This window comes from Megalops cyprinoides, chromosome 19 (assembly GCF_013368585.1).
Source record: "Megalops cyprinoides isolate fMegCyp1 chromosome 19, fMegCyp1.pri, whole genome shotgun sequence".
Lineage (NCBI taxonomy): Eukaryota > Metazoa > Chordata > Actinopteri > Elopiformes > Megalopidae > Megalops > Megalops cyprinoides.
Genome location: NC_050601.1, coordinates 19,958,064 through 19,972,219, shown reverse-complemented (window position 1 = coordinate 19,972,219; position 14,156 = coordinate 19,958,064). Strand labels below are relative to the sequence as shown.

Genomic DNA, 14,156 nt, shown 5'->3' with positions numbered 1-14,156 from the left:
TGTTAAGTCGGGGTGTTCTCCGTGGAGGAGAGGGGGGGTGACTGAGGGGATCAGAGGCGAGATAAAGCTGTGCCAGGCACGGGAGGGGTGTAAGCAACAGCCGCTGAGCCAATACGCACAGCGTTAGATGCACAATTTTGCATCTTCTGACCGTAAATGGTAAGTCTGACCCCCGGCGTACGGCTGTCTGGTCCAGTCCGCATCCAAGCTCACGATAGGAGGAAAGGAGCAGGGAGTCTCCTCCTTCAGTGTGTCAGCATCGCATGGAGCAGGGCTACACTTTGCGCGTCTATTCTTAGTTTGCCTGCAGATTTACATTACTTGAAAAGTGCTCACCACGAGTGCATCTGATTTATTCAAATTAATGTGACCCATTTTGACAACGCGAACGGGTTTCGAGCGGAGCCGCTGTGGTATTAATTTGCCGCCGTTAAACTCCTGTCTTCTTCCATAACGCCCATCGTTCTCGCGTACGGGCTTTCTTCCATTTCATCAGCGTAATGCGATCCCAGCGGTCGAGTGTTGTAGGGAGGAAGAGGCGGGTGAATGTTGTTTTTCTTCGCTGAGGGAATAGGCTAACAATAGAGGGCTAACCGTCTGTGATAGCTGTCCCGCAAACGGTGGGACGCTGCCGACACCGACCGGGGTCCAGATGCTGAGCCCGGGCAGGATGGAGGAGTTCGAGACTGAGGAAGAGGAGCCATGGTACGATCAGAGAGACCTGGAACAGGGTGAGTAAAACCGAATCAGCCCTCTGCGCCGGTACCCGCTACAGCTACTGTACAGTAGATAGCTAGCTACATCGGTTCTTGCGTGTGGCAAATCTCCAAGCGCTCATTAGGTTACTTATTCAAACGAAGATGCATCGATAAATCATGTTTGCAAGGAAAACGTTTATCATTCTGTATTTAAGCAAGAAAACCGCTATCTGGTTTAAATGATGTAATGTTTAAGTACAGTAGAGGGCCTCGGTGCTGCTAACGCTGCATGCATCCCAAAGTGATGCCAGTAATTTGCCCACTGGTAAAGACTGGTTACAGGTAAACTTCCAATCGTTAAGTGGAAGATTCATAAGGCTGATAAAAGTTTAACGTCAACGGAATAAATATATAGTTTAGGGCTTTGTATTGCTACTATTGCAACGACGCCATCCTGCAGTTAATTCAGAATTTTGTACTGTGGAGATTTCCAGAGAAAATATCAGTAAGTGTGTCGTCATCTTCAGATGCGGGAGAACGGATGCGGCCATATCTACAGTAAAGTCCCAGTCCTTGTGGTGATTGTCGCTCCACTTTCGATAAAGCCACCCTGTCCTGGCCAGAACAGGACCTAACAATTGGTCCTGTCTTGTTTTTAAAACAAATCGTATGAAATGCCATACATGAGGTAATTATTGTTTCTAAAACTTTAAAAATGTGTAATCATATACTTTCATAGTTTTCAAATATATTTGGTTTTAATGTTATTAATAAACTCGTGTGTACACAGTAATTAATACGTGTAATGTTCTCTTTTGAGTCCAGATCGGTTAGAAGGTGTGCAGTAGGACCCAGGCAACTCCTGTAGTTGTTGGTGTTTTTCGTGTAATTGTAGGGTATGCTTAGCTCAGAATTAGAATGAGCTGGTGGCATTGTAGGATGATGGACTTAACTTGCCAGACCTGGATAGAGCCTGTGTTAGGTCCAAGTACTTTCTTTCCTCTTCTTTTCTCTCCCTCATTCTTCATCCACCTATTCATCTATCACTCACCGGTTTGCTCCAGAGTGGTCTGTTATTGTAGAAAATCTGTATTGTAGCACAGAGAGAGAGCACGGGAGAGATAGTAAGAGAGAGGGCAAGTTCTGTCTCCTTCACTTCTCTTTATAAAGTAGAAATACAGAGTGGGAGGGAGGGGCGGGGGAGGGAGAAGAGAGAGAGAGAGCAGGCAAGAACCTCCCCTGTGCAGAGAAATTTTGCAGCATCATTCTAACCTCTGCTCTGGTCTCTGGGGTCACCTGTGCTGCCCTCTCCTCTATGCTGGCCGCTGCGCCCGTCTCTGTGCTGGTCCGATGCTGCAGTGGCATGACGGCAAGGAGGCGCACTGTTGCAAAGATGACATCAGAGGACAGAGAAACGGCACTGGCACAGTGGCAGGCTGACATCTCAGAGTGGCACCTGGCCCTCTGCGTGGTGACCACCAGCCTAAGTAACAAGCTGGGCCAGAGAAAGAACTTACATAGGAATAGGAATGGTGAGCAGGAGGAGGTGATTTACTGCTGCAGACAACAGTTAGCATTTTAAGTGCCTTTTTTTTTTACTTTTTCAAACTGCAGAACCTATTTAACCAAAAATTGAAACTGGCAGGCATGACACTCACAGAGCTGTACCCGTAGGGGGCTCTTACTGTGTGTGTGTGTCTGTGTTTCTTGACATTTGTCCTTGTGTTAGGATTTGTCAAGATATATAAAGTGCTTTTTAAAGCAGCCTATACTGTACTTTTGTCGTCGATCTCTCCACTCAGTGTCAGCAGCCCTCTACTTCCCCCGTGTGGACCAGAATAATGCAGTCACCCATAATGCAATGGGGCAGGGTGGGTCTCAGTCTGAAGCTGAGGAGATGGTGAAGATGCTGTTTCTGTCTCTTTATAGGTCTGATACTGTGGAAGATGACATGTCCTGTGTGGCTGTTCCTTTACACTGCTGCTCAGATTGCCTCTGTACAACCCATAATCCTCTGCTCTGTCTCTCGGCAGGATGAGGGGATGGTTCCGATGAGAGACAGCTGAAGTACAGAACTGGGAGTAGAGATATAGAATATGTAGAGTAGAGTGGGAGTAGAGTTATATAGTACATAGAGTGGGAGTAGAAATATAGTGTGTAGACTGGGGGTAGAGTTACAGAGTATGTACAATGGGAGTAGAGTTTTGTACAATTGCAGTAAAGTAGAAAGGCTGGTATTGTCTGTGATGTAGAGGGAGGCTTAGCTGAGCTGAGATATTATGTGAAGTGCTATTGTACTGATTAGCAGGCAGGAGAGAGACTGATATTGCCTGTGATAGCTGTGAAAGACATAGCTGATAAGGGCATATTGTATAAAGTACCAGTGTACATATTAGCAGACAGCCAATGGTGACTGAAGTAAAAACAGAACCCCGTGAAATGAAACAGCGGTTTCATTTTAGTTCAGTTTTGTGGATTCATGTTTTCGCCTTACTTTGGATTTCTTTTGGAGAGAAGTGAGACTACCAGTGCTATTTTCTACTGTTCCCCTGTGTTGGTCTCACAGAACAGCTCTCTGAGGTTGCCTCACTGAGGTAACAGCTGTTAATCTTTAACAGAAAAATGGGGGGGTTAAAACACCCTGCAGTGGGAGCTGCCTGAGTGGATCTCCCCCCAGCGGTAGAGGATGGCCTTATTAAATGCCACAGCCCCCCCCAGCTTCGTCACGGGTGTCCGGAGCCCACACTGGTCAGCTGTTTAAAATCGGCCCTTACTGGACAGAATTAATGACTTAGGAGTCGCAGCAAAATGCATCCTCATTTCACGGGGACAAACGGAATGCTTCGGTAAAGACTTTCCAGATGAAAAGGCTCTAAATGTCTGCGGTCGATGAAAGTGGGTGTCATTGAATGGAGTTTAAATTTAATCTTGATGGCCTAATCTTTCAGGAAGTTAAAAGCTGCCCTTGTTCTCCCTCTCTCAGACCTGCACCTGGCAGCAGAGCTGGGAAAGACGCTGCTGGAGCAGAACAGGGAGCTGGAGGACTCTCTGCAGCAGATGTACATGACCAGCGAGGAACAAGTGCAGGAGATCGAGGTATAGTCCTGCACACCTGGGCACTGATATACCATACACTGAGCTCACCAGCACACATGGGCCCTGATATACCATACACTGAGCTCACCTGCACACATGGGCCCTCATATACCATACACTGAGCTCACCAGCACACATGGGCCCTGATATACCATACACTGAGCTCACCTGCACACATGGGCCCTGATATACCATACACTGAGCTCACCAGCACACATGGGCCCTGATATACCATACACTGAGCTCACCTGCACACCTGGGCCCTGATATACCATACACTGAGCTCACCAGCACACATGGGCCCTGATATACCATACACTGAGCTCACCTGCACACCTGGGCCCTGATATACCATACACTGAGCTCACCTGCACACCTGGGCCCTGATATACCATACACTGAGCTCACCTGCACACCTGGGCCCTGATATACCATACACTGAGCTCACCTGCACACATGGGCCCTGATATACCATGCACTGAGCTCACCTCCACACCTGGGCCCTGATATACCATACACTGAGCTCACCAGCACACCTGGGCCCTGATATACCATGCACTGAGCTCACCAGCACACCTGGGCCCTGATATACCATGCACTGAGCTCACCTCCACACCTGGGCCCTGATATACCATGCACTGAGCTCACCAGCACACCTGGGCCCTGATATACCATGCACTGAGCTCACCTCCACACCTGGGCCCTGATATACCATACACTGAGCTCACCAGCACACCTGGGCCCTGATATACCATGCACTGAGCTCACCTCCACACCTGGGCCCTGATATACCATACACTGAGCTCACCAGCACACATGGGCCCTGATATACCATACACTGAGCTCACCTGCACACCTGGGCCCTGATATACCATACACTGAGCTCACCTGCACACCTGGGCCCTGATATACCATACACTGAGCTCACCTCCACACCTGGGCCCTGATATACCATGCACTGAGCTCACCAGCACACCTGGGCCCTGATATACCATACACTGAGCTCACCTGCACACCTGGGCCCTGATATACCATGCACTGAGCTCACCTCCACACCTGGGCCCTGATATACCATGCACTGAGCTCACCAGCACACCTGGGCCCTGATATACCATGCACTGAGCTCACCTCCACACCTGGGCCCTGATATACCATACACTGAGCTCACCAGCACACCTGGGCCCTGATATACCATGCACTGAGCTCACCTCCACACCTGGGCCCTGATATACCATACACTGAGCTCACCTGCACACCTGGGCCCTGATATACCATACACTGAGCTCACCTCCACACCTGGGCCCTGATATACCATGCACTGAGCTCACCAGCACACCTGGGCCCTGATATACCATACACTGAGCTCACCAGCACACCTGGGCCCTGATATACCATACACTGAGCTTATCTGCACACCTGCATACTGATGTAACATATTTGGAGAGAACAAAACCTAAATATCTATTATTCCAATAATTATTATTTACATTATTATGAAGAAACAGTTTCTTCGCGTGTTTGCGTGTGTATCAACACGCCTCAATGTCGTGGCAGTACCTGTCCAAACAGCTGGAGATGCTGCGGGAGATGAACGAACAGCACGCGAAAGTCTACGAGCAGCTGGACGTGACGGCACACGAGCTGGAGCTGACCAATCAGAGCTTGGAGCACGAGAGCAAGGCCTCCCAGGAGAAGATTGAGAGGTGGGCGGAGTCTTGTGGGCAGAGAGAGTGCACATGCATGTAGCTGATCCTGATGCCTGTCACTGAATACCAGTGCAGCATTATGTGTGGCGGGACCCTGAACGTCGTCCTCATCCTGGCTTGTAGTGTCTGTATTGACATGGCGAATATGGCTCTCATGTGCAAAGGCGTACTCCGCTGACTGGCTGAGAATTTACATTTTTGAAGCCTGAGATGAAGTCAACAGAATGTTTCAGATGCCTGAGTTATTTCATCTTCTGCTGGATATTGTGATCTTTGTCACAGTGAAATGAATTTCACTTCTGAAGATCTTTCAGTATTTGTGTATTTTCACCTACAATTGCAATAGCATATTCTCACTTAGAATGCCTCATAAATGAAAATCACAACAGGGGAGTTTACATGTACAGTTTTTAAATGTCTCAAATCATGCATTTTATATCACAATCAATTTGCCCATTCCATACATAGGAATGGGAAAATGCACCAATATTTCATCTATAAAATATATAGCCAAACATGTACGTGCCCCTGTTTCTGGATGCTGACCTGGTGTTGACCCCCCCCCATGTGCGCAGGTTGACCGGGACGATGGAGATGCTGCAGGGCCAGGTGGAGGCGCTGACAGCACAGGTGGAGGAGCTGCGCTCCCTGGAGCAGCTGAGGTTCCGCCGTGAGAAGAGGGAGCGCCGCAGGACCATCCACTCCTTCCCCTGCGCGAGGGAGCTGTGCAGCGGGCCCAGGTCAGAACCGAGCCGGAACCGCGCGGGGGGGGGGGGGGGGGGGCAGAACGAGTCAACAGAGGCCCAGCCTGAGCTCGCTCAGGGGGATTAGTTTGCGTCTGCGGTTAGATAAGTTTAGGGCTTTCGAACTGAGTTCCAGTTCCTCCTCAAGGTCTCACTCTAACCTGCAGTTCTGTTCCCACGGGCCTGCTGGCTACTTCCTGTCTCCTACTACAGAATGACACTATACTTATATAAACAGTTATAAAATCTTTGCAGGCAGAAAGGTGGACACCTCCATTCTGCTGGTACTCCTTGTGGGGCAGGGCTTCACCATGTGCTTCAGAATTCACATGAATTTAGGTGTGAATTGATTTCATTTCACTTACAGTCTGTAGTCTGTAGACTGATTTCTGTGGTTGTTTTGTCAGATGTGTGTGTGGGCTGATACAGGTGTGGTCTGTCTCCGTAGCTACGAGGACAGCTCCGCGGGGCGGCGTCCCAAGAAGCCGGGGATGGAGCGCTCCGCCCTGGAGGAGGAGAACGAGCGTCTGCGGGAGGTGGTGTCGTCGCTGCGCTCGGCGATGAGCGCGGAGCGGGGCCGGCGGGAGGGGGCGGAGCGGGAGTGCGCGGCCATCCTGCAGGAGCTGGGCCAGCTGGAGCAGCGGCTGCAGGCGGCGGAGAGCTGCCGGCTGCGCGTGCGCGAGCTGGAGGCCGAGCTGCAGGAGATGCAGCAGCTGTGCCGGCCCCGCGTGCTCGTGCTGGGCGCCGACGAGAGCCTGGCCCAGACGCTGCTGCGCGCCGCCCCCGAGACCGACGCCCCCGAGGGCGCGGCGCCGGGCGGCGAGGACGGCGGCGAGGCCCCGCCCGCGTCCAGCCCCGTGCGCAAGAGCCGCAGCGACACGGCGCTCAACGCCATCGGCTCGCGGGACGCGGCGGGGCACGGCGGGCGCGGCGGCGCCGGCGGCTACGAGCTCCACGCCCCCGGCGGGCCGCAGCGGGGCATGTCCATCCTGCGTGAAGTGGACGAGCAGTACCACGCCCTGCTGGAGAAGTACGAGGAGCTGCTGGGGAAGTGCCGGCGGCACGAGGACAGCCTGCGCCACGCCGGGGTGCAGACGTCCCGCCCCATCTCCCGGGACCCGTCCGTGAAGGACGCCGCCGGCGCTCTCCCCGGCCCCGCCCCCACCCCCCTGCCCGGCCCCGCCGAGCCCCCGCCGGGCATCAGCGACCAGGTGGAGGCGGTGGACAAGCGCCTGGGCCAGAACACGCCCGAGTACAAGGCCCTCTTCAAGGAGATCTTCTCCCGCATCCAGAAGACCAAGACCCACGTGAAATCCTCCAAAGCCAAAGCCGGCAAAAGCAGCAAGTGACGCTTCCTCACAGCACTGCTGAGTCCGACACACTTCACTGTGAAGAGAGCGGCCAGTTTTTAATAAACATTTGTGTTCCCTGACTGATCAGTGGATGTTTGGTTCTGACTCAGTTTAGGCTCTTCCTTCCTTTTCACTATAGCTATAAAGAAGCAAAAACCAGTCATGTTCCTACTTTGAAATTCTTTATACGTATATATATATATATATACACTCTTTGATGTTATCCTTTAGTTACTAACAGTGATGTGGAGGAATAAAAGGTGGAATTCCAGACAGTAGGAGGAGCACACAGTGTAGGCCTTACGCACTTCAGCTGTCTCCAGTACAGACTCTAAGCAGCGCTGCTGCTTTGTGATTCATACAGACAGCGCAGTTCAGCTGACACCAGTACAGACTTTAGGCAGTTCAGCTGACACCAGTACAGACTTTAGGCAGTTCAGCTGACACCAGTACAGACTTTAGGCAGTTCAGCTGACACCAGTACAGATTTTAGGCAGTTCAGCTGACAGCAGTGCAGACTTTAGGAGTCGCAGACTTTTTAGAGCCGCTGCTTTGTGATCCACACTGACAGTGCGGTTGTTTACAGAGACGCCAGTTCACATCCAGTGGAAGCACACATGATGAGTGCACTCACCTCATGTGCCAGGATGTTGTCTGTAAACACTGTCAGTGTTGCACCTGTGAGATAACACTACTAGCTGTAATAAGTAAGGAATTTTGTGTGGTATAAATGTACTAACAACTAGACTATCCTGAGAACGAGAGTTAATGTTGATACTGGTCCAAAGTATTTATGCATGAAAATGGACTATTTTTGTAACTAGTTCCAGACCAGTTCTTAGCTCTTACCTGCTGTCTGCCCATAGTTGTGGGCTATTGGTCGGTGCTCCTAGGGTCACTCAGGGGTCACAGAGTGAGGGAATGTGGGCAACTTTTTGTGGCATATTCTCTTTATGGAGGAAAGGGAATGGAAATACTAAAACATTCTGAAATAAAATCCAGTTGTAACAGTGGTTTTGATACTATTAGAGGTAAGGGGTCATGGTCAGCATTAATGGCTGGATTTAGACTGGAGGGTGCTCAGTGACATGCTGTGATCTGTTCCCATGTTGCACCTGACATTGCTCTCAGCCATACAGCATGTCAGCTATGACAGCTTTGTGTGTTACAGTCCCCAGCCTGTGATTATTTTCCTCCTCACGGGCAGTAAGGAATGACTCTTAACGGCGTGAAACCCTAACGCTCTGGACGCCGTTGGATTCCGGAGTGTTTGTGTTTCAGGAAGTCAATATGTTACATGTTATGTTAGGGCTATGGCACTGCTGTTTTGCAGATGTCCATGTCCATTTCGCAGTACAAATAATATCGTAATAAAAAGCTTGCATTTTAACATTGTGTCTAATTTTTTATGTTCAGGTTTTACACATCTCTACTGTGTTTCTTCACTGTTATGCGCACTTCATATCAGTACTTACACTGCCCGTAGGGTCTGTCAGTGAGATCTTCTAGTATTTCTATATAAACAGCATTGGTCATTTTATTTTAGTCAGTCCAACCAGTAATAAGCAAGACATTAAAACAAAGCTGATGAACCCGTCTTCTGTTTCACTACCCCATTTGTCTCTTGTATCTTTTATGGGTTTGCGACAGTGGTTGGATTAGAATAATGCATATTAGCTCATTTGGAGCTGGGCCCAGTATACCAACAGTGGATAATCTGTAGATTAAAGTGCCACAAACGCACCTGTGCGTCGGGCCATGCTATGCTCAGGTAAACACTGGTAACTAATGACCTTTGACATAGACTGAGCACGCTTAGCACGGCGCTTCTGCTTAAAACAGTGTTCGTTAAACTCTGTGCCGTGAGACTCGCGCCTTTCTTTCGTCTGTCATGGCTCCGATAATACGAACGTTTACTTTTCAAGACTAGTTCACATATTTTAAAGAAATTCGTTGCTGATACACGATGAATATCAATGTCGTTGCAACGATAGCAATACGCCAATATAGGCCCAATGATAATGGCGGACCAAATGTTGCATTAATAATAATGAAAGCTGACGACCAGTTTGATTAAAATAAAATGCCAGCACTGACCTGCCTTCAGGGCCAGTGTTGGGCGAATGTACGGAGGATGTTACGTTGCCCCACATGATGTTTCTGACCAGCGTTAGGCCATCGTAAGGCAGCGACTGCGCTGTTTGATCGTAAGGAGCCCGGCTGAACTCGCTCCACACGGGGATGCTCTGCAATGAGCGAAACGCTGAAAGGAGATACATAAGAGGCTAAAGGCCAGTTGCAGACTTCACGCCGAAAACAGCAGCTCTGTGCAGGACGTGCAAGGGGACAGGTGGTGGAATTTCTGACTATGCACAGCGCTAATTCCACGTGAAACATTTAGCTTGCTAATGTGAGCGGTCTAAAGCTCGCCATCAGGTCGGTGTGACTTTCCCTACTACCACACATTCACTCTGACCTCTCCCCAACGTGCAGCAGATAAACACCTCTAACAGCACAAGAGCGTTGAACAAACAAACAAAAAATTAAATAAGTACTGACATCGAATAGTTGGCCATTGAAAAGAGGCCAGCTCTTTATTTATTAAGGAAACCCGACGACTCCAGTTAGCTAGGTAGCCACTAACCTAGTTAGCGGAACATTAAGCTTTTCTATCCGCTGTCCAAGTTAGCTTGCAAGTTAGGTTTTTTTCTGTAGCCTACAGGCAATAGTTTTTGTGTTGCCAGCGAATCATACGTCTTTCTCTCGAGCTATCCTGGCTATAGCGTATCTTGATTCGATGATTTGCGCTCATTGGTTTTTCTTCCAGTAAGATCGATGTATAAAATAAACTTGTCTCATTTATGTCGTTGAACGCCTTCTTTTACCCAAAGGCAACATTCAGATTGAGGAAAATTTACATTACATTCTCGAAGACCGCGTGGCCTAATGGATAAGGCGTCTGACTTCGGATCAGAAGATTGAGGGTTCGAGTCCCTTCGTGGTCGTTTATTTTCCCATTACGTTGCGTTGCCAGGGATGCAGTACATGCCTTTCTCCACAAAACCTAGCTAGCATGCAACGTGAGGAACAATTAGGGATGTCTCCAAACGATTTATTTATACATGTCAATGGAATATGAACATTAAGAGATTCTTTTTAAGATGTAAGATACTCGGATTATTATATAGTTTGTTTACAGCCAAAACAAACATGCCCGTAAATAAGAAACCTTGCTAGGATCTTAGCTACCCCGCTAGCTAATGGCTAATTCCGCGGCGTGTTTCTATTGTTCGTTGGTGTCGGACAATTTATTCCTTGTCAAAAAAGATAATATTCGTCATCTATCAGTTTCTCACCGACGTAGGTTGTGTTTCGTGAACCTGTAGGCTTCCAATAATTAATATAACGTAAAGACAGAAGAAGTGTAACATCAAAAATATTATGACAGCCATATACAACGAACACCATAACCGACTCATGTGTGCCCCAGTGGCCTAATGGATAAGGCACTGGCCTCCTAAGCCAGGGATTGTGGGTTCGAGTCCCATCTGGGGTGGCTGTCTTTTTTTTTTTTTTTTTTTTATAAAAAAACAGCACATACTCTTAAACCTTCTGCCGAATGATAAATTAATTTAGAACTTTACATTGCGCCCAAAACATGAAATTCTTTAACTATAACTGTCGCACTTTCAACACAGTTCCCGTTCTGATGTAACGTATGTGTAGCAGAGTGGCGCAGCGGAAGCGTGCTGGGCCCATAACCCAGAGGTCGATGGATCGAAACCATCCTCTGCTACTTACATATTACTCCCGATACCTGCTTCTTATACATAATGCAACGGCTAAAAGGAAAATGTGAACTGCATTCAGCCAGAAGTCGACACTGATTACACATCATCACTATAGAGCTATCAAGCAGCACGCAGTTTTATTAAGTTGTAAATTCTGTCTTACTATTTTAAAATGCATTTCAAGAAATGTTATTTGTGCAGTATTTGTCTCACCATGACTGATGCAGATGAGAGCGATCACGACGGCCCGTATCACGTTGTTTTCTCTGCTCCTTTCCAAGGAGGAACACCACAAGCAACAACGCAACAATTTTTCGTAGTTAAGTAATCATAACTTTTTGGGGCGGATGGATATTCGCTCATTGAAAGGGAGAAGTAAGGCAACTCCCGTTTATTTGCAAAGCTATGTTATGCACGCTCTCAAATGTGAAACGGGATTATCTCATTTTGCAAGTACAGGAGATTCGATTGCTTTACCATTGTAAAAAAAAAAATAGTGTTCTGGTCACATATCATGTACTATCTATAACGTCTGGTCACAGTTTTAAGTTAACGTTTCCCGTTGCTTTAGTTTTCTCTCTCCGTTTCGGATGCATGCGTTACTCTTGAGACTTGTAGCACAGTCCCTTCATTGTACTTTAGTAAAAGTCTGCAAGCTGCAATGTTCATATGGAACCATGAGTTTTCTGTAAACCCTAACGGTGAGAGGGGTCTTAACCTTAACCGTGGCGTATAAACATTTCATAAAACACATATGATTCACTTTGATTTGAACAGAAACCTCAGCTTATAACTTCATTTTTTTCTGAGCCATTTTATTCATTCCAGGGCGACAGGGCCCTTTGCAAAATGTCCACACACAGCTTTGTGAAGGCGTCATGGAGAAATCATTATGACCACACAACTGAAACAGAATTGGATAAAAGGAGAAACAAGTTAATAAAAGCCAAACAATTGCAAAAAAGGGAGAAATGAAAAAAAGTCTCAAAATGACAAAGCATTGAAGGCATGTCTGATGAGCAGTTACACCTGTCAATGAAGTAGAGGAATCCTACAGTCAAATGGTTATTTTTTATCCACTTGGGTCGGGGATTCAGACAGTCTGCGTGGATTTTGTAGGCTAGATGGGGTCAGTCTAGGGTGGTAGAATGGAGGTAGATGCATCTCTCCAGGGAGAGATCCCTGAATGTCCACAGAAAGGTGGAGGAGACAGTGGTCACCGAAACCTCAACCGACAGGATGTGACATGACATGGCACACGGAGTGGAAGCAGGACAGGAAGTGATGTACAGTCTGAACTCTTTAATGGCGACCCAGGGCAAACAGCAATTTCAAAATATCACAGAGAGTAGCACATAGTTTAAATCCCAAAAAACAAACAATAATCATCCATTAAAAAAATAATAACAATAATATGCAAACTATCATGTTGAAAGAAATGGAGTGTATAAAAAGGTTACATAGATAGAAGCCTCAATGCGACTGTTTCCTGGGCTCAGACGGGCACAGGCCTCAGCTGTGAACACATCCTGACCTACAGCTCAGGAGTATACAGTTACAAACAGACCATTACCCATAAACACTGTGTAGTCTCCACCCATCTCACCAAAGCACCTCATTTAGGCCACTCTCACCCCGCCGTCCTTAAAGTTGACAGGCTTTTGAACGCCGGGGTCACGTAGAAGTGGTGAAGGTGGGGAGCAGTGAGAGGTCCATCCCACAGACGGGGTGAGTGTAGCGCTTCATACAGCTGTCTGATGAAAAGTAGTTCATTTCCTACCACTACTTGGAGGCATCCTTAGTGATTCTGCTTCTATTGTTTCAGTAACAAACAGTGATCCTCCCCCCTCCCCCACCCCCAGGGGTGGCGAGAGCAGAACTTCGGGGGTTCTGGCACCTATAACACCCTCCCAAACCCCATCCGTGTACTTCAGGCAGCATGCTCCACCACACACACACATTCATCACTACAAACACCAACTACATCAGGAGCACATTATTTAATGTTTTATATGAGGACTGGAGGGGGAGGGGCACATAGGTCCATAGTGGGAATCAGGGTAAACTGCTCTCCTTGTCAGGGTCAGCTGGTCTCAGATGGGTCCGACCCAGTTGCCATCACCATCTTCCACTGCAATTAATTTACAAGGCCCTGTAGGCTCTGTGTTAATGGGGCAGAAGACTAGCTTAGATCCACCCATGTCAAAGGCTTCAGTTAGGTCCTGACCACACGCCCGTTATGGAAGGGAGTGTAGTTCGGGGAGGGGCCCACTAAACCTATTCAGCATGAGAACTCAAAGGCAGGAAGCTCTTTGCTGAATCCTATCTCAGACTGTTTAACAGTAAGGATCACCTATAAGGCCACACGGCTTCAAGAAATAGACAGAAAAACAATCACTTAATGGAGGTACTTATTTTTTTAGGATTATTTGTAGTTCGGGGGGGGGGGGTGTCATGGTTGGGGTGAGGGGGTGAGTTTACCTGTCGACCTGTGACACTTTCATCCTTAAAAAAGAAAAAGGGGAAGGAGGAGGGGGGCACAGGCTGATTGACAGATGGAGCCAGGCACAAGCACCTCCCTCCACGTAAGAACCAATGAAGAGAATGCTGGCAGGGATGTCCCAGAATGCATCAGCTGTGCAGATCCCACAAGCTGTGCAAAGACTAACAGCCCCTGACTCTATCACACCCAAAGGGGCTCTCACTCTCATGTCCCCTGTTCTAATCAGTCAGTATAAGGCAGAGGCGGAGCTGAGCTCCAGTGTTTTAT

The 14,156-nt window shown here is 48.1% G+C and overlaps 1 protein-coding gene and 3 non-coding genes across 4 annotated transcripts; all 4 read left to right on the top strand.

The window, feature by feature from the left end:
- The first annotated feature begins 217 nt into the window (after positions 1–217).
- Positions 218–8,942, top strand: LOC118794744 (cerebellar degeneration-related protein 2-like). The gene is made up of 5 exons (XM_036553003.1): positions 218–731; positions 3,682–3,794; positions 5,349–5,497; positions 6,076–6,240; positions 6,692–8,942. Exons 1-5 carry the CDS (start codon positions 653–655, stop codon positions 7,590–7,592), a joined length of 1,407 nt encoding a protein of 468 aa, XP_036408896.1. The 5' UTR covers positions 218–652; the 3' UTR covers positions 7,593–8,942.
- A 1,585-nt stretch (positions 8,943–10,527) lies between these two features.
- Positions 10,528–10,600, top strand: trnar-ucg. The gene has a single exon. It is a non-coding gene; the product is annotated as a tRNA-Arg (tRNA).
- A 478-nt stretch (positions 10,601–11,078) lies between these two features.
- trnar-ccu lies at positions 11,079–11,151 on the top strand. Its single transcript has one exon. It is a non-coding gene; the product is annotated as a tRNA-Arg (tRNA).
- A 168-nt stretch (positions 11,152–11,319) lies between these two features.
- trnam-cau lies at positions 11,320–11,391 on the top strand. Its single transcript has one exon. It is a non-coding gene; the product is annotated as a tRNA-Met (tRNA).
- The last annotated feature ends 2,765 nt before the right edge of the window (positions 11,392–14,156 follow it).

Bases quoted from the DNA above. Each gene is read 5' to 3' on its own strand.
- LOC118794744 (XM_036553003.1), top strand. From the start codon at position 653: ATGCTGAGCCCGGGCAGGATGGAGGAGTTCGAGACTGAGGAAGAGGAG. The intron at 732-3,681 runs GTGAGTAAAACC...TCCCTCTCTCAG, and splicing joins TCAGAGAGACCTGGAACAGG to ACCTGCACCTGGCAGCAGAG. The intron at 5,498-6,075 runs GTGGGCGGAGTC...CCATGTGCGCAG, and splicing joins TCCCAGGAGAAGATTGAGAG to GTTGACCGGGACGATGGAGA.